Source organism: Populus trichocarpa, chromosome 17 (assembly GCF_000002775.5).
Source record: "Populus trichocarpa isolate Nisqually-1 chromosome 17, P.trichocarpa_v4.1, whole genome shotgun sequence".
In the NCBI taxonomy this organism is placed as follows: Eukaryota; Viridiplantae; Streptophyta; class Magnoliopsida; order Malpighiales; family Salicaceae; genus Populus; species Populus trichocarpa.
The window spans coordinates 1,078,944-1,100,932 of NC_037301.2; the positions used below are offsets into that span (position 1 = coordinate 1,078,944).

Sequence of the window (21,989 nt, forward strand, 5' to 3'; positions counted from 1 at the left end):
AGCCATGCAGGCTGGGTCAGACCCACCCAAAATAAATAAATAAAAAAACATAATAAAAAAATAGTTTTTTTTATTCAGATTTTTGTGGGTTTATTCACTGGCGTCAGAGTCAGGAATTATACCGTATTTTGTGGATTGCACAATATTTATCAACGCCAGAGTTGGAAATATTCATAGTTCACTGGCGCCAGAGTCAGGGATTATACCGTATTTTGTGGATTGCACAATATTTACCAACTCCAGAGTTGGAAATATTCATAGTTCACTGGCGTCAGAGTCAGAAATTATACCGTATTTTGTGGATTGCACAATATTTACCAACGCCAGAGTTGGAAATATTCATAGGTAAATATTCAATGATGTCAGAGTTGGGGATATTATAGGATGACCATAAGAACAGAACACAAACAAACCTTTAGCAATTTTAGACAAAATCAGCAATGCAGCCTGCCTCAGGCAGGACGCTTAAGGGGTGATAGCATCTTCCCTTTCGCGTAACCAATCCCGGATCATAAAATCTCTATTGACCAGTTAGGGTTCCTAGTGACCATAATACTAGGTGGTGACTCCTTAAACAAGACCTTTCCCCCTAAAAGAACAAGATGTCAGATATCTGTTCTTATTCCATTTGTGATTAATTTTTAATCAGTCGTCGCGATGTCCGGGTGTGACATTACTGTCAGTTCTATTTATGTGCTTGATAAAGTTAATTAATTTAGTTATATAATTATCTTTATCCTATATATTTATTAGTTTGTATACATGAAGTATATCTTAATCACGTCACATTAAATCAAACGTTAGCATTTATATGCCAACATTAATAGTGATAAAGTTAATTAATTCGAAGCTTTTACATACAAAATATACTTTGAAAATCACTTTATAAATCTCATAATGGTAATATCACATTAATAGTGAAAGATCTACGTACTCAACCATGCATGATGTCAAAAGTTTTCCTTGACGAACATGCCACGTCACTTTTTCATTTACTTAGCTAATCTATTTCCATAAGAAGCAAAAGATTCTGTATAAAATTTTTCTATAAATACATTTTGTATTTTAATTTTTTGTTTTAAAAGTGTTTTTAAAAGAAATTAAAATTTTTTAATTTTTTTAAAAGAACTTTTTATATTTTTATATTGTTGAATATGCTGATTTTAAAAATAAATTCTAAAAATTAAAAAATATATTATTTAAATATATTTTGAAAAAACAACTGTATTTTTGCAGGAAAAACACCTATAAATTAACATTTTTAGCCCGTGACGGTGACATGCAGTTCTACCCATGACGGTGGCGGGGAGTCCTGCCAATTGTACATGTCGGATCCTTCTTGCCCGTGACGGTGACGGGCAATCTCGCCGGTCATTTCAGTATGGCCCCAGGTGAAAACATTTGGCTTTTTTTAATTACAGAAAATTTAACCATGTATATATTTATTTATATTTGCGTTCATGTGCTAAATTCTTGAAGAACTCAATGGATGCTGAAATTAAAGATTCTTGGCGTTACAAATTTTCACTTGAAAGTGCAAAACTATAAAATCCTCCATTGCTTTTGAATTACAAATCGTAACCAATATTTTCCAAAACCAAACCTCAATTAAAAAATTAAAATGAAATGAGTTTATTTTTTTAAAAAAGTATTTTTTATTTAAAAATATATCAAAATTTATTTTTAAAATTTTTATTTTATTTTTAATATCAACACATTAAAACAATAAAAAAATACTAAAAAAAAATATTAATTTAATACTTTTCAAGTTAAATATAATTTTAAAATATACCCAAATACAATTTCAACCACAATATCCAACCGTCACAAACCCCTTAACTTAACCTAGAAATTTTTTAGCAGTTAATTATTCTAAAATAATATATATTAACTGATTGATCCTCACACTAATATGAAATATGAATATCTATTGCTTTGGGCCACTCATTTTAAAAAACAAATAGCAAGCAGGGGTAGCAGTTTGAGAATAGTAGGGAAGGAGGTTCTCTTTTGTATCGGTTGAAAGTAGTGTATAATGATTATTTTTTAATTTTTTTTTTTAAAATATTTTAAAATAATATTTTTTTATTTTTTAAAATTTATTTTTAATATTAATATTTCAAAAAAAACTGAAAACATAAAAAAATTAGTTTAAAGTAAAAAAATAAAAAAATAATTTATTTTAAAAATATAAAAAACTAGCTTTTAATAATTAAAATTAGTGTTGTGCCCGCGTGATATGCTGCGGGATGAATTAAAATGTTATTTTCAATGCTAAAAGGGATGTAGTCGTCAATAACATATTTTCACCCATTTATCATTTGACATGTATTCTTAGGTAGCATAGATTTAAAATTAAATATTTTTAATTGAAGGAAAGTTTTTTCATTAAAGATTCTGATAAGCTGATGTACAAGAAATAAATATTTCAGAGAAGAAAAATGTCAAAATATTATGATTTATTATTTATTTAATTATATAATAAAAAAAATAAACATGTGCATGAGAGATAAATAATAAAATAAGAAAAACATGAAGAACTACATAAAAGAAGAGCTTGTTTATGTTATAAATAAATGCCACAATCTTAATAAAAATAGAGTAAAAACCAAACATTATATGAAAAAATAATATCCTGAATATGTTTTTAGTAGTTTAATTCTAAGGAATTTAAATTTAAATTGAGGGAAAAAAAACTTCTTAACAAAATAAAACTTATGATGTTAGTTGTTACACCAACATTAAACATGCTCGAAAACAACTTCTTTTTCAAAGCATGCAATTATATGGAACCAAATTAATTTATAATTTTTTTATTTAAAAAAAATAATTAAAAATTTGTATTAATATACTGATATCAAAAATAATTTTTTTTTTAAAAAAAATATTTTAATATATTTCTTACTAAAAAATACTTTAAACTATTATCGCTATTATAATTCCAAACAGTTAATCAAGCTGATTGTTATATTACTCCTCATGGAACCAAATCAATCCATAACTTACGAGATTTATTGCAACTCTTGCTTACTTTTGTATTCCATAACCTATGCTTGCTTTCAAATGTGTGTGTGTGTGTGTGTGTGTGTGTCAAAGGCTCTCCCTGTGATTTTCAACTTTCCTTTCACTCTTAATTTACAAACATGTTTGTCGTTCAGAGTAAGTATCTCAGCTCACTATTTTCGAGTTCTGGTTCTGCATAACAGAGGAGCATGAGATTCTTAACGCCAGCGTCCAACGTTAACCGAGCATAGATAATTGGGTTTCCGGGACAAATGAAACGACAAGTCGACGTCAAAAAATTGTGCTAATAAATTTTGCTCTTCTTTTTTAAATCCTTTTCCTTCAGAAGATTTGAGGAACGACTTGGTAGAGTGATGCTTGGAGGAGCAATATAATTCTTTTTTAAATCCTTCTCCGTCATAGATCTAAGACATGGAGAAATTAAAATTAATACTTGAATCCAAGGTTGTTAAAAATGTTTTTTTAACACCATACGAAATATATAATATAAACTCGGATGGTAAAATTATAAATAAAATATTTTAACTAATTATATATTAACAATTCCAATCAAGTAGTAAATAATAATATAACACAATTAAAATAAAAGTGAAATAAACAATACAAATATTCAAACATCTTAAAATACATGATTCAAATAAAAATTCATACATGGTTTAAATAACTTAACAATACAATATAACACAATTATGTCCATAGAATTTCATTAACAAACCTAAAACAAACAATTTGTTGGTGTGTCTTGTAACTAAACACAACCTCATTACCTTTATTTTCCTCATGATTCCTAAAATATTCATTAAAATAATTACTATCTAAAAAATTATTATTACTACTACTAATATCAGCATCGATATTGTGAACATTAATGCTACTACTACTAATATAAAAAATTGATGATGATCTATCTCTTCTTTTATTTTCTATAAAACACTTATTTATATTTAAATTCAACTTGATTTTACCGGTCAATCCAATAACTTATTTATTCATATCATAATTTATATCAAGTCTTATATTAAATTAGATGAGAGTTAATTATATATTAGCCAAAATAAATAAAAAATTTAGGATACCGAATGTTGAAATGACATTTAAAGAATTAAATTAAATCATCATAATTAATAATTATTTTTTTAAAATAAAACTATATAAATTGAAGGCGAAGTGGCCTTGGTATAAAAGGAAAGCAAAACATAAGGCCTCACTGTTTTCAGCCTTTTTCTTACCAAAATATCCTCTTCTTCATTTCCTTTCTCTAACCCCTCTCTCTCTCCCTCCCTCTCTCTCTCTCTCTCATTTGGGATCCAAATAATAAGAATTGGCTCCTCCCAGAAGGCGAATGGTACAACGGGAAAACCCTGCGTAGCAAAGCCAAGCTTGGAAAAACCACCTAAAGCTAAGACTGCTTTTTGGGTGTTGCTCTTGAGAGAGAGATTAACATAGTGTGGAAGACTGGAAGTTGTGGTGTTGCTACGGCAAAAGAGGAAGGGGAAAGGGGAGCAGGGACTCGGGAGGGACTCAAGGAGAATACAGTACACTGTATTTTGTAAATTGTAACTTTTGTTAAACTCGTAAACTCGTTCTGAGTTGACCGAGTTAATCGAGTTTAACCGAGTTTGACCGAGTTAGCTCATTTTCAAGTTTTGAATCCAATTCTACATGTTATATATGAGTTGACTCGTAAAATCATACGATTTTATGAGTCAACTCGCGAGTTTAATAACATTGCATGGGTCCTTGAGGTCAAGTTTCCCAGCTGTCTCCCTTGATTGGTGTTGCAAGGGGCGGAGCTAGAATTATTTATTAGAAGGGTTAAAATTAATATAATAAAATATAATATTTATTTTAATTTATTGTACATGAGTTGTAAAACAAAATCTGTATAATTTAGTTTTATTCAAATAACTTACTACAAACATATAATGACCTTATTATAATGTAAAAGGTTTGGAGCAATACCAAATTGAGTCAAAGTAATGAAGTTAATTTCATCTTCAATATATCCATCACTTTAATGTTGTTAGTCTTTATATCTATCAAATATAAACATACAAAGTATATAAGAAACATTAGCTAAAGCGAAGCATTATTTATGTTTGATAAACTTTGAAATAAAATAAAAAATAATAAAGAATAATTCTTATATATTTATTTTAATTGTGCTTGTCGTTCTTTCATAAAATAGAAATCATCGATTATCATATCAATTGTGAATCTTTCAACAATTGCTTTTTCTATATAGACAATCAAATAGTTTACAAGAAAATCATCCTCCATCCGATTGTGAAATCTTGTTTTAACAATCTTTATCGCTGAAAAAGCTCATTTAGTAGTTGTTGTCGAAACATGAAGAGTCAAAATAAGTCGAATCAACCTGTCAACTAGCGGATAAATTGTTGATTTTTCTGTTTCAACCAATCTTCGACATAAATCAACAATCAATGACATGTTCTTTAACTTTGGATGATTGGGTACATGATTGGATGACATGTTCTAAAATCAAAACTTATATCATGAGAAAAAATTGATAATTTTGATGGCTTTGCTTAAAACAAAACATAAAAAAAATCTAAGTATAATCAAAACAAAACAATAAAATATATCTAATTAATTAGAAAAAAATCACCATAACAAGAATTCAAAAAACAATTGGTAGAACTGGCAGATTTGAGGAAAAAAATTAGCAAAAATGGTAGAATTATATAAAAAAACCTCATCAAATTATTAACAAACATCTCAAAATAAAACAAAAATAGATTTTAAATTTAGGTTACCTTATTTTATTTGATGAAAGATAAATTAATTGGTAACTCTGCTTCAATTTTTTTGTAGAAAAATTTTACTCATAATTTGTGTTTTTATCGGCTGCAAGATTTATATTAGGGCTACACAAGATAATGACTTTATATTTTTTTTAAGAGTAAATAAAAAATCAAAAGTAAAGTTACATTTAATTACTGGTAATAAGAACACCTGTTTAAAATAAAAAAATTCTATTAATTAAATTTTGTAAAAATAAAGTAAAATTATTATAAATAACTTGGAAAATAATTTATGTGTGTATCTTGTTCAATGAAAGGAACCATACATGAAATGCAACCACCTAGAAGACAGAACAAGCACAAAAATAAAATTTAAAAGGAAAACCTGTTTGGCAAGATTACAAGCACGATCTATCTTGGGGGCCCCGGGCCCTGCTCCCCCCTGCCTGCACTGCTGCCTCTACAAATTCCCGTGGGCTTCCTATTAATTAGATCGATCTATTGAAGAACTCCACTCTCCTGTCATTGCTCGTGACGTAGACCTCTGACGAAAGGTTGAATGAAGACAAAAAATGAGCTAGAAATGCGTGGAAAGTTTAAAGTGTTTTGATATTAAAACTTACTATTAATATTTTATGGATGTCCACTTGAAGATAATTAATATAGTCTTAATTCTTCACTTGATAATATCTTAATCCTATTAATTAAAATAAAGTCTTAACACCGACTGTAAATATAATAATATAATTAATTTAATATTGCAAGGAGGAAGGCTTCCATTATTTTGCGTTTCTTTCTTTGTTTTTTCCTTTGAACCCTACGTGCTCTCTTATTCTCTCCTTCACGCAATTAAAAGGAATTTTGACCAAAAAAATATATATATTCCTCGTTACTTTGAATGATTAGAATTCTTGAGAATATTGATTTTAATTAGTTTAAAAAAAATATGAGATGAAGATTTTGACAAAAAAAATATTTTTTTAATAAAATTTAAATAATTCAAACTCTTTTAAATATTTATTTTAAAAATTAATTATAAAAACGGTCGAGCTGCCTTTGTCTATTTTCTCTATTCTAATATTTAATGCATCCATATTATCGTTAATTTAAATAACTCTTAATTTTCAGTATGCATTTAACACATTTCTGTATGCATTTATCTTTTGTTTTTTTATTAGAAAAACCAACTTTTTAATTTTAACATCCATAATAATTTTATCGGTTTAACTGTTTATATACTTTTAACTTTATTGTATTAAACACAAAAATTATCTTTTTATTAATGATTAACAAATTTATTTATACATATCGGTTCCTTAATCGTGGAGCGCTGATAAAATATAATATAATTAATATAATATTGTTATTAATATAATATAATGATTAACATTTTGAAGTTTTTGGGAACGCGGTTTGCACCGCGTTCCCAAACGGTTTCTCCAGCTTCCACGAGTTATCATGCAATTCAGTGGCTTATTAGCATTCTACTACCATCATTCTCTCTCACAGAATCACCCTCACCCTCTCGCAAAAATCCACCAAGGCTCCTGCTTTCCACTTCTCTTTTTCTCTCACGTATTCCCACCCTCACCCTTTCTGCAAAAATCCACCATGGCTCTGGAGTTGATCGGAGGATCATTTCTCTCTCCTGTCATTCAGGTTTTGGTCGACAGGTTGGCCTCTCGTCAGGTTCTGGGCTTCTTCAAAAGCCAAAAACTCGACGATGGTCTTCTGGAAAAGCTGAATGAAACACTGAATACTGTCAACGGACTACTCGACGATGCGGAGGAGAAGCAGATTACAAATCGTGCTGTGAAGAACTGGCTTAATGATGTTAAACATGCTGTCTATGAAGCCGAGGACATATTGGAGGAGATTGATTATGAATATCTACGATCCAAGGACATTGATGCCCCTCGACCTGACAGCAATTGGGTAAGCATAGTTCTTGCACTTGTAGACCTTGCTTCCTCATAAAATGTCTGTAAATGAGGAAAAGATAATTTTAGGCATGACTGTTGTCTTTCTGTGAGTTTTAATTAAAGAGTATTCATTGTATATTATATATGCAACTAATATTATTGGCTTTTCGTGTGTGTGCTGAAATTACGCTTGCAAATTCTCATTTATTAACTAGTTTTCTAAACATTGGCTTTGGATTTTTAAAATCTGAATTATTTATATAAATTTTGTCAATTTTAATTAAATTATATTTTTATTTGAGACAAAAATTAATTTCATTATATTTATAAAAATAATATAATATGATATGATAAGGGCTGTGAAAATCACTAATGACATTTAATCAATATCTTTTTAAAACTTGAATTTTACAATTGTAAATTCTTGAAAAGATCTGTAGAAAGAAAATGTTTATATTAAGTTAGCATCAACGATTTAATGGCGTTAACTTATTGCAGGTAAGGAATCTGGTTCCACTTCTAAATCCAGCTAATAGAAGGATGAAAGGGATGGAAGCAGAGTTACAAAGGATCCTTGAGAAGCTTGAACGTTTACTTAAACGAAAAGGTGATCTGCGCCACATAGAAGGTACTGGTGGATGGAGACCATTGTCAGAGAAAACAACTCCACTGGTTAATGAATCTCATGTATATGGAAGGGACGCTGATAAGGAAGCCATAATGGAGTACTTGTTGACAAAAAACAATATAAATGGCGCAAATGTAGGTGTGATTCCTATTGTGGGCATGGGAGGGGTTGGTAAAACCACTCTTGCTCAGCTTATCTACAAAGACAGAAGGGTAGAGGAGTGCTTCGAGCTCAAAGCCTGGGTCTGGACTTCTCAACAATTTGATGTTGCCAGGATTATTAAGGATATTATTAAGAAGATCAAAGCAAGGACTTGCCCCACCAAAGAACCAGACGAATCTCTAATGGAGGCAGTGAAAGGGAAAAAACTTCTACTTGTTCTAGATGACGCGTGGAACATCGAGTACAATGAATGGGATAAATTACTGCTACCTTTGCGGTATGTGGAGCACGGAAGTAAGATTGTCGTGACGACACGGGATGAAGATGTAGCAAAAGTCACGCAAACTGTCATCCCCTCTCACCGCTTGAATGTAATAAGCGATGAAGATTGCTGGAAGTTGTTTGCAAGGGATGCATTTAGTGGTGTAAATTCTGGAGCAGTCTCACACTTGGAAGCATTTGGCAGAGAAATAGTGAGAAAGTGCAAAGGTTTGCCGCTGGCAGCGAAAACTCTTGGGGGTCTTTTGCACTCCGTGGGAGATGTCAAGCAATGGGAGAAGATATCCAAGAGCAGGATGTGGGGTTTGTCGAATGAAAACATCCCTCCAGCTCTAACATTGAGCTATTATTATCTCCCTTCACACCTCAAACGTTGTTTTGCTTATTGTGCAATATTTTCCAAGGGTTATAAATTCGAGAAGGATGGATTAATCACTGAATGGATGGCACAAGGTTTTTTAGTTCAGTCCAGAGGCGTCGAGGAGATGGAAGATATAGGTGAAAAATACTTTGATGATCTTGTCTCCAGGTCATTTTTCCAGCAATCACTTTATGCTCAATCAGATTTCAGCATGCATGACATCATAAGTGATTTAGCTGAATACGCGTCAGGAGAATTTTGCTTTAAGCTTGGTATTAATGAATCGGGCTCTGGGTTCGAGGGTGAACATTCATGCACGCTTCCAGAAAGGACTCGTTATTTATCAATCACTTCAGCGGAAGCATATGACGAAGGACCTTGGATATTTCGTAGTATTCATGGAGTCCAACATTTGCGCGCCTTGTTTCCGCAGAATATTTTTGGGGAAGTTGATACTGAGGCACCGAATGACATCTTGCCAAATTCTAAGCGTTTGCGAATGATATCTTTATGTCATCTAGAACATATTTCTTCTCAGTTGCTCAATTCCATTGGCAACTTAAAACATTTGCGGCACCTGGACCTTTCTCAGACATTAATTAAACGGTTGCCCGAAAGTGTGTGCACCTTGTACTATTTGCAAACTTTATTGTTAACAGAATGTCAACATCTCATTGAGTTGCCAGCCAACATTTCCAACTTGGTCGACTTACAACATCTTGATATTGAAGGGACAAATTTGAAAGGGATGCCACCAAAAATGGGGAAACTCACAAAGCTTCGAACTTTGCAATATTACGTCGTGGGAAAAGAGAGTGGGTCTGGTATGAAAGAGCTGGGGAAGCTCTCTCATATAAGGAAAGAACTTTCTATTCGGAATCTCAGAGATGTTGCAAATACTCAAGATGCTTTGGATGCCAATTTGAAGGGTAAGAAGAAGATTGAGGAGTTGAGGTTGATATGGGATGGCAATACGGATGACACACAACACGAGAGAGAAGTACTTGAGAGATTGGAGCCTTCTGAAAATGTGAAACAGCTTGTCATTACTGGTTACGGGGGTACAAGGCTTCCAGGCTGGCTTGGAAAGTCTTCCTTCTCAAATATGGTAGCGTTGACACTTTCTGGATGTAAGAACTGCATCCGCTTACCATCATTGGGGCAGCTGCCATCTTTAGAAGAGCTCCAAATTGAAGGATTTGATGGAGTCGTGGAAGTCAGCTCTGAGTTCTATGGAAGTGACTCTTCGATGGAGAAGCCATTTAAATCCCTCAAAAAATTAAAGTTTGAGGGGATGAAAAATTGGCAGAAATGGAATACAGATGTAGATGGTGCTTTCCCTCATCTTGCAGAGCTCTGCATAAGACATTGCCCCAAGTTAACAAATGCCTTGCCTAGTCACCTTCGTTGTTTATTGAAACTTTTTATTCGAGAATGTCCGCAGCCTGTATCTGAGGGCGATGAAAGTCGTATAATTGGGATATCAGAAACATCCAGTCACAGGCGGTGCCTTCATTTTAGACGAGATCCCCAGCTAAAGGGAATGGAGCAAATGAGTCATTTGGGTCCCTCTTCTTGTTTCACTGATATCAAAATCGAGGGATGTAGTTCATTTAAGTGCTGCCAGCTAGACCTTTTACCCCAGGTATCCACACTTACCATTGAACATTGTCTCAATCTCGATTCCCTTTGTATAGGCGAGAGACCTCTCGCTGCTCTCTGTCATCTGACAATCAGTCACTGTCGTAATTTGGTGTCTTTCCCCAAAGGAGGACTAGCTGCCCCAGATTTGACAAGCCTTGTGTTAGAGGGTTGCTCATCTTTGAAGTCGTTGCCGGAAAACATGCATTCCCTCCTCCCTTCCCTACAGAATTTGCAATTGATCTCACTTCCAGAAGTTGATTCGTTTCCTGAAGGAGGTTTACCCTCCAATTTAAACACACTTTGGATTGTGGATTGTATCAAACTCAAGGTTTGTGGTTTGCAAGCACTCCCTTCTCTTTCATACTTCAGATTTACTGGGAACGAGGTGGAGTCTTTTGACGAGGAGACGTTGCCCTCTACTCTTACAACCCTTGAAATCAATCGTCTGGAAAACCTAAAATCTCTAGACTATAAGGAGCTTCATCACCTCACATCTCTTCAGAAATTGAGTATCGAGGGATGCCCTAAGCTTGAGTCCATATCAGAGCAAGCGCTTCCCTCCTCCCTTGAATTCCTTTATCTCAGAAATCTGGAATCTCTGGACTACATGGGGCTTCATCACCTCACCTCTCTTTACACATTGAAGATCAAGAGTTGCCCTAAACTTAAGTTCATATCAGAACAGATGCTGCGCTCCTCCCATGAATACCAGGGGCTTCATCACCTCATCTCTCTTAGAAATTTGAGGATCGAGAGTTTCCCTAAACTTGAGTCCATATCAGAACTGGCGCTGCCCTCCTCCCTTGAATACCTTCATCTCTGTAAACTGGAATCTCTGGACTACATTGGGCTTCAGCACCTCACCTCTCTTCACAGATTGAAGATTGAGAGTTGTCCTAAACTTGAATCGTTGCTAGGGCTGCCTTCCTCCCTTGAATTCCTTCAGTTATTGGATCAGCAAGAACGGGACTGCAAGAAGCGTTGGTGCTTCACCTCTCATGGCAAGATGAAGATAAGAAGGAGCCTCAAGCTTGAGTCCTTTCAAGAAGGCACATTTCCCTGCTCCCTTGTAGACCTTGAAATCTGGGTTTTGGAAGATATGGAATATAGTTCTCCTAAGCTTGAGTCCGTGCCAGGAGAGGGGCTGCCCTTCTCCCTTGTATCTTTTAAAATATCAGCTCGGATAAATCTGAAATCTCTAACGGGGCTTCTGCACCCCCCCTCTCTTCGCGAATTGATTGTCCGGAGCTTATGTACTTGCCCGGAAAAGCGCTGTCCTAACCTTCTACTGGATATCCGTTAGAGATGGGAGAAGAATTTTACATGTAAATATATTTAATTATTAATAAAAGTTTATTTATTTATAATATTTAATTAATTTAAAATAACAAGAAAATGCTAGTAACAAAAATTTTGTAATAAAAATTATAAAACTCTTATAATTAGATAATTTTTATTGTATTAAAATATTATTTTTAAATATTTATAGTTAATGTTTTATTAAGATTGAATATTAATTAAAGTTGCTGAGACTGATACATATTATTTTTTATAAAATGAAACAATCGTTCTCATAAGCTGAGTTATAAGAGATATCTAGAACTAATATATAGGTACTTGTCAAATGACATATACATTGAACTGGCCCACATAAAAAATTTATATAGAAAGATTACATTTGTCTATAGAAAGTCTTATATGATGGTTCTTTAAGTTATTATTAGACTAGAGATCACTAAGTTATCTTATATAGAAAATGTTATGTTTCGATCGTGTTACATGTTGTCATAATAAAAGGTAACAAACGAGCATATATTGGATATAACATGAACTATATGAAGGCATTTGAGTAATAAAAAAAAATTCATCACCCTATGTGAAAAAAAAATATTTCATTTATTTTTAAATAGTATTGATTGTAAATCCTTTCGCAATGTGAAATAAGACTTGTAAAGAGTTTCAAATCTTATTCAAATAATCAATAACTATGATGTTGAGAATAAATATAATTTGACAGAGTAAACACACTTCATATTATAATGTCTAAATTGAAATATTGTTGATGAAAGAATAATAATTATACTAAGAAAATAACTATGGAAAGTTAAGTCAAACCACTTTTGACTTTTCTAATATTTGGGGGGTCATGAAACATTGTTATTATTTTATACTTGATCTTCAAATATAAATCAATTAATTATTGAATTGATAATAAATTAATTAATTTAATCTTATTTTATTTAGAAATGTGATTTTTTTTTGTCAACTTATTAAAGAACCTAATGGGTCACACACATAAAAATCATTGGTTAGAAATTAAACTGTGATGATTAATCAAGTGTAACTTGATTGTAAACAAGTTTTAGAAATGAAGGACTAGAATGTAATTTATATATAGAATCATAATTATGGACCTAGAAAAAAATCAAGTATGGTCTTGATTGAATAAATTTCTAAAATTATCCTGAAGTAATATATGTGATATTATTTAGGGAGTAAATTAATATTTTGTCATTTATACACTACCAGAAATTCGCTTAATACCAACAGAATAATTCTGTCGGTAATTTGAGGTCGCCATTACCAACCGAATTTAATCCATCGGTACTCTCGTCGGTATATACCGACGACCAAATTCCATCGGTATATACCAACGGGATTACAGACAAAATGTTGAGAATAAAAAAAACGGCGGTTCGCTGACGTGGAGGTTATTGCAGGTATTTTTTACCGATGAAATCACCGAGGGATTCAAAACGTCAGCTCCATACAGCGACATGACCGATTCATCGATGAAAATGCCGACGGAATCATCGAGGGATTCAAAACGTAGCTCCGTACGGTGACTTGCCCTGTTTACCGTCAGACCAGACGACGAAATCACAGATGGAATACTTCCGTCGGTGAATCCGTTGGCAAAAGTTAATTTATCCCCACTCTACCGACCCTCTCCTCCCCTATTTCTCCTTCTTCTTTCCCATCCCAACTCTCCCCAACTGCAAACAACCAGCCCCCCCAAAAAAAAATCTCCCTTTTCTCAGCACAACAAGTCATATTTCTTGAAGTCTTCTCGTCACAACATCCGTGTTCTAATTTACCGACGGATTTTTATCAGTTTTTGTATGTAATTATATCTTTTTAAATTTTAACATTTAAATGTCAATTTTATTATTTTTTTAGTAGATGTACATGTTTTATTGTTATTTCTCAAACAAACTTGTAGTATATGAATGTATAATTTTATACTAGTTGTGGTTTGTTTTAGATTTTGTAAGATTGTATTTGTTTGTAAATTGTTGAAACTTTTTTGAATTATCGAATTACATATGTTGTTTTGAAATAATTAATAGCTTGTTTAATGGGTCCGTTTTAATTTTTATCAATGGTATTGCGGAGTCGTAATTTCTGTAAATTTATATATATTTATTAATTTGTATGGACGTTGATAATTGATAATGAATATTTAATATTTATGAGAAGTTGTAATTGGTTTATTGGATAATCTTGAGGTAAACCAATATTTTTGCAAATTTATTTACCTAACATAGTTAATTAATACATGTTGTTATCATAATTTTATAGAGGTTCGATAGAAGTCATAAATGATCGTTCATGGATGTATCGAGATTCACCCCAAGGATTGCGGAGGATGGATGATTGTAAAGGGGTTCAGGGTTTTATTAATTTCACAACATCTATTCCCAGAAATTTTACTGGAGGTGGTATTAGGTGTCCATGTAGGAAGTGTCAAAATAAAAAGTATCTGCATCCAGATGTTGTAACGATGTGTCTTTTACACAAAGGGTTTATAAAGAATTACCAGTGTTGGTACGCACATGAAGAAATATTTGTTAGTAAAAGGAGAATGGGAGAAATGGTGGTTGGGTCAACTTCTAGTGCTAGCAAAGTGCATGAAGCGGCAAATGACAACACTAATCCTTACAGGAATATGGTTATGGATATAATAAGAATGAATCAAGGTAATGTTAGTCAATGTCCAATTATAAAAAAAAGAACCTAATGCAGATGCAGCTAGGTTTTTTGATTTGTTGAAAGATTCTGACGAACCATTATGGGATGGCTGCACGAACCACAATAAATTATCGGGCGTAGCACAGTGTTCACCATCAAGTCAGATTAAGGGTTGAGTGAGGCCGGGTATGACAAGATTATTGAATAGGCAATAAGCATTTTACCTGAAGGGAACAGGCTAAAAGAGAACTTCTATGCTGCGAAGTCCGTGACGAAACCCCTCGGTTTAGGATACCAGAAAATTGACATGTGCCCTAACTTCTACATGTTATACTACCTTGAAAATGCTGAGATGATCGAGTGCATGATATGCGGCGGGCATTCTCGTTACAAACCTAGAACTGGTAGGGGAAAGACTCTAGTGGCATATAAAAAACTTCGATACTTCCCAATCACATCTAGACTGCAGAGGTTATTCATGTCACCAAGGATTGCTGAGCACATGACATGGCACCAATCACATGATGCGGTTGATAGAGTGATGGTGCATCCTTTTAACGGCGAAGCGTAGAAACACTTTAACAGTGTGTATCCTCACTTTTCAGATGAATCAAGGAACGTGCGTCTTGGGTTGTGTACAGACGGATTCAATCCATTCGGGTCATTTGCTGCTCCTTATTCTTGTTGGCCGGTCATACTGACGGTTTATAACTTGCCACTAGGGATGTGTATGAGGTTGGAGTTCATGTTTTTATCTATGGTCATACCAGGTCCGAGCAGCCCGGGCCGGAATATAGATGTTTGTCTTCAACCGTTAATTGATGAGTTGGCGTAGTTGTGGTCCTCCGAAGCATGGTAGAAAGATATACAACAGCGGTGTTTGTGTTAAGGGATCGACTAGTAGTGAGTTAGAAGTTGACTACTATGGTAGATTAGTAGAGGTCGTCGAACTGCAATATCATAGCGAGCAGAATATAGTGCTTTTATTCAAATGTTGTTGGTATGACACGACTGACAGAGGAATCAGAGTTGATCCGCACTTCGGTCTGGTCGAAATCAACTCAAAAGCTATACTCTGCAACGCAAATGATGTCTTTGTTTTCGCAATGCAATGTCAACAAGTTTATTACACATACACCCCTTCTTTTAGAAAGGATCGATCAAGAGTGGATTAGTTGTCCATTTTAAAAACGAAACCTAGGGGTCGTGTCGAGCTTGTTCAGGATGAGAACGAAGACACAAGTGTGTGAGATGAAGTCTTTCAAGTTAGTGAGTTGGTTGAACCATATTGAGTTGCTCATTCGATTGACTTGGAAGAAAATTCAAATTTTCATGTTTTCGATGATAGTCTTGATAATGTTGACGCAGAGGAGTTGAATGTTGTTTTGAGCTCTACCGAACAAGCAAATGTCGATGAAGATGATGACCATATTGAGATTGCAATGAAGGTGATGACTATTCAATTGATGATGAAGAAGAAGAAAATTCTGACTAACTATCAGAATGAAGCCCTATGTATAACCCTTTTTTAATGTAATATAGATTATGGATGATATATTTTGTAACATGAAATATGTATTGTTTAAGCATTGTTGTTATTGTTTTGTGCGATGGACAGTTTATCATTTAAGTGTTTGCAAGAAGGTAAATAGAAAAATAATTACTTGAAATGCCACAATTACCAACATCCATACCGACGGATAAAAATCCGTCGGCATTTCACAGAGAGTTCGAAAATAATTACATGAAAATGCCACAATTATCGATGCCACTATCGATGGATAATAGTCTGTTGGCATTTCACATAAAGTTCAAAAATAATTACTTGAAAATGCCACAATTACCGACGCCAATACCGACGGATAATAGTCCGTCGGCATTTCACAGAGAGTTCAAAAATAATTACTTGAAAATGCCACAATTACCGACGCCACTACGACGGATAATAGTCTGTCGGCATTTCACAGAGAGTTCAAAAATAATTACTTGAAATGCCACAATCACCGACGACGGTACCGACGGAATAAACTCCGTCGGTAAGTTGTTGACGGGTAATATTACCGAAAAAATCACCGACGAACTGTGCAAATTCCAAGGGGCGGTGCACTAAATGCATCTCTGACCGCGTGAGGTTGCCGACGGAATTACCGACGGATAGTGAAAAATATGGAGGGTAATTAAAAATGTTGGTGCGAAATTCAAAAATTACCGATGGAATTTCGACACGTCACCGACAGAATAAATTAAAATAATATTTTTTTATATCCATCAGTGAATCCGCGGTAAAACTGCCCTATAAATTCTACAGACCGCCCCTTCAGTTCATTTTTTCATCTCTTCCGTTCTTCACCTTCAATTTTGATTTTTTTCCTCTCATTTCTTCAAGGCTTTCACCTACAATCTCTAGCAAGTGTTCTTGTGAATCTTCATCAGATTAAAAGGTATGTGTTTCCTCTATTTCATTTTACTTTAAGGGTTTTTTTTGTTTTAGCTATTTTTATTTTTTTTATGTTTTTTGTTTTGGTGTATTTTTATAATGTAGATAAAGTCTTGAAATCAACACATTATTAAGGTAAGCATGTTTCATTCCTAAAGTCTATAGTTTTTTTTTTTAATTTATTGAATATATTTTATTGTTGTATAGGCATAATTATTGAATAATTTGTTGAGTTATAATTGTTAATATTGAATTTACCTTAGAATAAGTAATTGAATATGTTGGAATAATTAGTAATTTTACTACTTTATTGCATGATTTGTGTTTAATTATTTGCATTAATTTTAATTGTTAGTCTAGAGTTTTTTTTGAATTTTTTGAATTTTTTGAATATTTTTTTATTGTTTGTATTTATATAATGATTGAATATGTTGTTAATGTTGAATTTACCTTGTAATTAGTATGAATGTTATATGTATAGATGTTATGTTATATACAATATTAGTATAGATGGAGTCAATTGGTTATGGCTTTTGTCAATATTTGCAGGTTTGTGGATTTGGGTAGTATCTAGTATAAGGGAGGTGCTGTCGAATTTTTTTTAACATTCAAATTTAATTATATAATTATTCGTATACAATTGTGTAGATGCGTATAACGAAAACCACAGCTCTTTGCTCACGTATAGTCGCAGCTACTTTTTCTAGCAACGAGGATGACGTATCCTTAGGTGCCTCTCAAGAAGAGGCACCTACGCCACCTGCACCGTTAACTGATACTGCCTCTTCCAGCGCAGGATCACAGCACAGAGGTGGTGTGCCTTAGCAGCGGAATCAGTTCACCCGTAAGTACGAGGCACAGTGGAAGGACGACCTTTCAATGTAAGTTTGTTAAGGTTTTAGTTTTTTCTTTTAAGTTATAATATAATTTATGAACAACTGATCAATATTTCATGATTTTTTTTTCAGGTTCACAAACATTGAGGCCGCCTGAGTAATATCATCGGCGTTTAAATCGTCGATGGAGATTCCATTATTTCAATGGAGTCAGGTATCTAGACATCCTGAATGGATACCTCAAATCGATTTATGGTTTAACTGATTTGAGGTTGGTGTTAATTTCTAATTTCCAGCTTATTTCTAATAATTTATTAATATAATTGTAAATAAATTATCATTTTTATTTATCTAATTATTTATATATAGCAAAAATTCACCTGGTACAAGGCGCTTGACAAAGTTGTGAGGAGGGTGTGGAAAAATCACGCGGCAACTAGGTAACATCGAAAACAATACAAGATTTTTTTAGAAAAAAAAATTATGTTTCAACTTCTAATTTCTCGCTATGGAAGTAGGTTGCATGATTTTTGGTATGAAGCACAAAAAAAGACAAAAAACTGTGAGAGATAGGGGTCTTCAAGGTTAGAACGACGTGGCGGTTTGGAGGGATTTCAAACCGATATACATCCCGGAAGATATATGGTCGCACTATCTTAAGCACGTGACGTCTGAGCGGTTCACATGACGCTCACAGTCCGGTGCTGGCAACCGGAATCAGCCAATTCATGGCTCGGTGACAACGCACACCGGCGGCTCCGTTCTGTTTGCTACACATGCGAAACGGATGGTAAGATTAATTTAAATGAAATATATCGTTAAATTAATTTGTTGTTAATTAATCTTTTTTCATTATAGGCTACATCTCTTAGACGTGAGACGAGCCCGGTGGAGCTGTTTGTGGAGACGCATGTGCGGAGTCAAGACCGCCAAAAGGGGGCGCAATAGTTCGTTGACAACCGTGCTCAACACTTCGTGGTATGTTTGTTCAACCATTTTATTTTGTAAGTTATTATTTTTTTTGAATTGAATATGATGATTACTTTTTTTATTTTCAGGAGACCTATAATAGCCGGTTGAGAGAGAGATATGGGGACGATCCTTTAACCCATCCAAAATTCGATCCGGATTTGTGGATGGAGGTTGGATCATCTGGTGGACCCGATAAAAATCAGGTTTACGGGCTCTACAACACTACGGCCTAGAACTTGCGGGTGACCCGTAGTGTTTCAACCGTTAGGAGCTCCCAATTAGTATCGAGCACCCAATCTAAGGAGTTCGTGGCCTAACAGCAACACACGGCTTAGCTCACCGAAAAATACAACCACCTATAAGCGGCGTATACACAACTCAAAGCGGAGAATGCACAACAAAAAGCGGACCATGACCAGCTTCGCGAATTTGTCATGAACATGGCATCACAGAGTGGTGATACATGTGCGCCTCCTTCATTTTGACCATATAACAAACAACCTCCTCCTCCTCCTCCTCCTCCTCCAGCTCCACCATTATGTTAATTTGTAATAAATATTATTTAACTTTAATAGTTAATTTAATATTTTTTTTAAAACACATTCAGTTTGTAATGAATATTATTTAACTTTATTTCTTTTGTTTTTTATGTTTAATAAAACTTTTATTTGCATAATTGGTTTTTAATACCATTAATTTATATAATTTTATATTTTGTATTCTAAATAATTTTTTAAAAACATATTTAAAAATAATCACAGAGGGTTTTACCGACAGAATATATCCGTCGGTGTTTGACAGTAGCTGCCACAGTCACCGACGAATTTACAGACGGATATATTTTGTCGGTATTATGGATTCGCCGACAATTTTACCGACAGACATAATCCTTTGGTATTGTACAGCGCCTGCCACAATGACCGACGAATGTACATACGGATATCTTTGGTCGGTATTCCAAACATTCACCGATAAATTTACCGACAGTTTGAATTCGTCGCTCTGTCACACAATCACCGACGGGCTAAATCCGTTGGTATATTTCAAGCGAGAAACTTTTTTTTTGCGTGCAATTTTCGTCTGTAAAACCATTGGCAAATTTTTTTTTGCTGACAGATATAGCGACGAACTATGGTATTACCGACGAAATAAAAGCTGACAGACGTATTTCGTCGGTGAGGACGTCGATAAATAAATTACCGATGAAATCTTAATCACATACCGATGAAATATTTATGTCGGTAAAACTGTGAAATCTTGTAGTGATATAGAGCTTTTAGGTCTTTCTATAAATAAAATGTTATGCCTTTCATTTTCTGTGTAATATAGTAAACAATACATTGAACATATGAAAAACACATAAAATATGAGTTAGCATTCAAATGCATAGCAATTTTTCTCTCCTAAAAAGATTTAATAAGTTTCTCATTGGTAGTTAGTGTGAATTACTATTAAAGCCGAACACTTGGATGACTTGTGGTTTATGACAATTATACCGTGAAGTAATTATTCAAAGTTGAAAAGAACATCTGATCTTCATGTAATCTTTTTTATAAACCTTAAATAACTCTAAATTTGTCTAACTAGATTATTTGAACTCCTGGATTTGTTGGCACTCACTGCTGGCTTGAGAGGGCAACAGCCCATGGCTATTTTTCCACCAGAAGCATTGTTAATTACAAATTTTTCTTCTTGATTGATGGAGTTTTTGGATGTGTTGAAATAAATCATAAAATTATGATTTAACAAGTTTAGGAGTCGCCATCTAGTATTCTGGTCAATAAAAAACCTGATGATTTGCGAGAGTCTGGGTAAGGAGACTAGTTGTGCATGAGAAAGACCTATCACCCCCACTACATCCTATCTATGGCAAGCTGCATTATTGATTGATTGTTTTTGTAAGTTATGTTTCCATTCATTGATCTATCTATAGTTCAAGAAAAGATCTTCATCAGTAAAGAGATCCCTTTTTTATCGGTCTAAAACCTAACTATTCTAAGGCCTAGAAAATTAATTGTGTTTTTAGAAATTTTAGTCAAATCTTAATGAATAATTACCAACTTGCAATGATACCTACCAACTAATTTTTGTATTTTACAAAATATGATAAAAATAAAATTTTTATTTTTATTATTTTTTATAAATATGCATGATAATTTTTAGAATTTGACCATGTACTCACATAAATTTTTTTTTTATTTTTTAAATAAGTTTTTTTTAATTTATTTGTATTTTTTTAGAGATAATGAAGAAAAAAAATGTATATTTAATTTCAGGTTAGCACCATATAGTGAGAAACTTGCAAATAATTTTAAAATGATACCTAAATGCTTTCAAAATTTTGAAAATCATTTTGGTTTGTCTGGTAAAATAAGAAAAAATTCAACAAAGAAAACTGTTGAAATTTATTAGGACATGTTTACCAAGCATGTTCTAAAAAAAAAGGCATTTGTTTTATAATATTTTGCACAACCAAACAATGCTTTATGCTTGGAATGGTGGCTGCCTGGCCAATCATATGAGCTGGACTTAAAATAAAAAACTGAAAATGTTTTAGACCAAAAGGCCTTGAAGGCCGAATCCACTAACAAAAACGAAGTGCCCTCTTTTATCCTGGTAAGATCAAAACACTGATTTAAATGCTTTTGCTAAGAAACAAATTTCTTCAAGTATTATTTAAATAATTTGGGTTATGATTACACAAGTGTATAAACAGTGGTTCGAATCTGTGGCCCCACTATTTTTTCTTTTTTCTTTTTGTCTATAATGAAAACAAAAAGAGGTGCATCAGTTTTTGTTTGTAAAAAAAACAAAAACCTAAAAGAAGGAAAAGAAGGTTGCATCTTCAACCATTTAGACACTGTTTGGCATTATATTTTAAAAGTTTTTTTGGAAAAAAATTTAAATTTTTTTTAATTTTTCTCTATTTTAAATTAATATATTTTTAATGTTTTCAGATCATTTTAATATATTGATATTAAAATTAA

General features: G+C 33.2%; 1 protein-coding gene and 1 long non-coding RNA gene across 6 annotated transcripts in view; one reads left to right on the forward strand and one right to left on the reverse strand.

Annotated features, from left to right (window-relative positions):
* The window catches only part of LOC18106403 (putative disease resistance protein At3g14460), a 61,261-nt gene extending 49,142 nt beyond the window's left edge, over positions 1–12,119 (forward strand). For all 4 annotated transcript variants that reach the window (XM_052448589.1, XM_052448588.1, XM_024588949.2 and 1 more), the window contains one exon: positions 11,061–12,119. In XM_052448589.1, coding sequence (XP_052304549.1) covers positions 11,061–12,088 — 1,028 coding nt within the window. In that variant the 3' untranslated portion in view covers positions 12,089–12,119. The remainder of the gene's footprint in view (positions 1–11,060) is intronic.
* The window catches only part of LOC127904508 (uncharacterized), a 79,348-nt gene that overhangs the window by 25,447 nt on the left and 31,912 nt on the right, over positions 1–21,989 (reverse strand). The window lies entirely within an intron of this gene.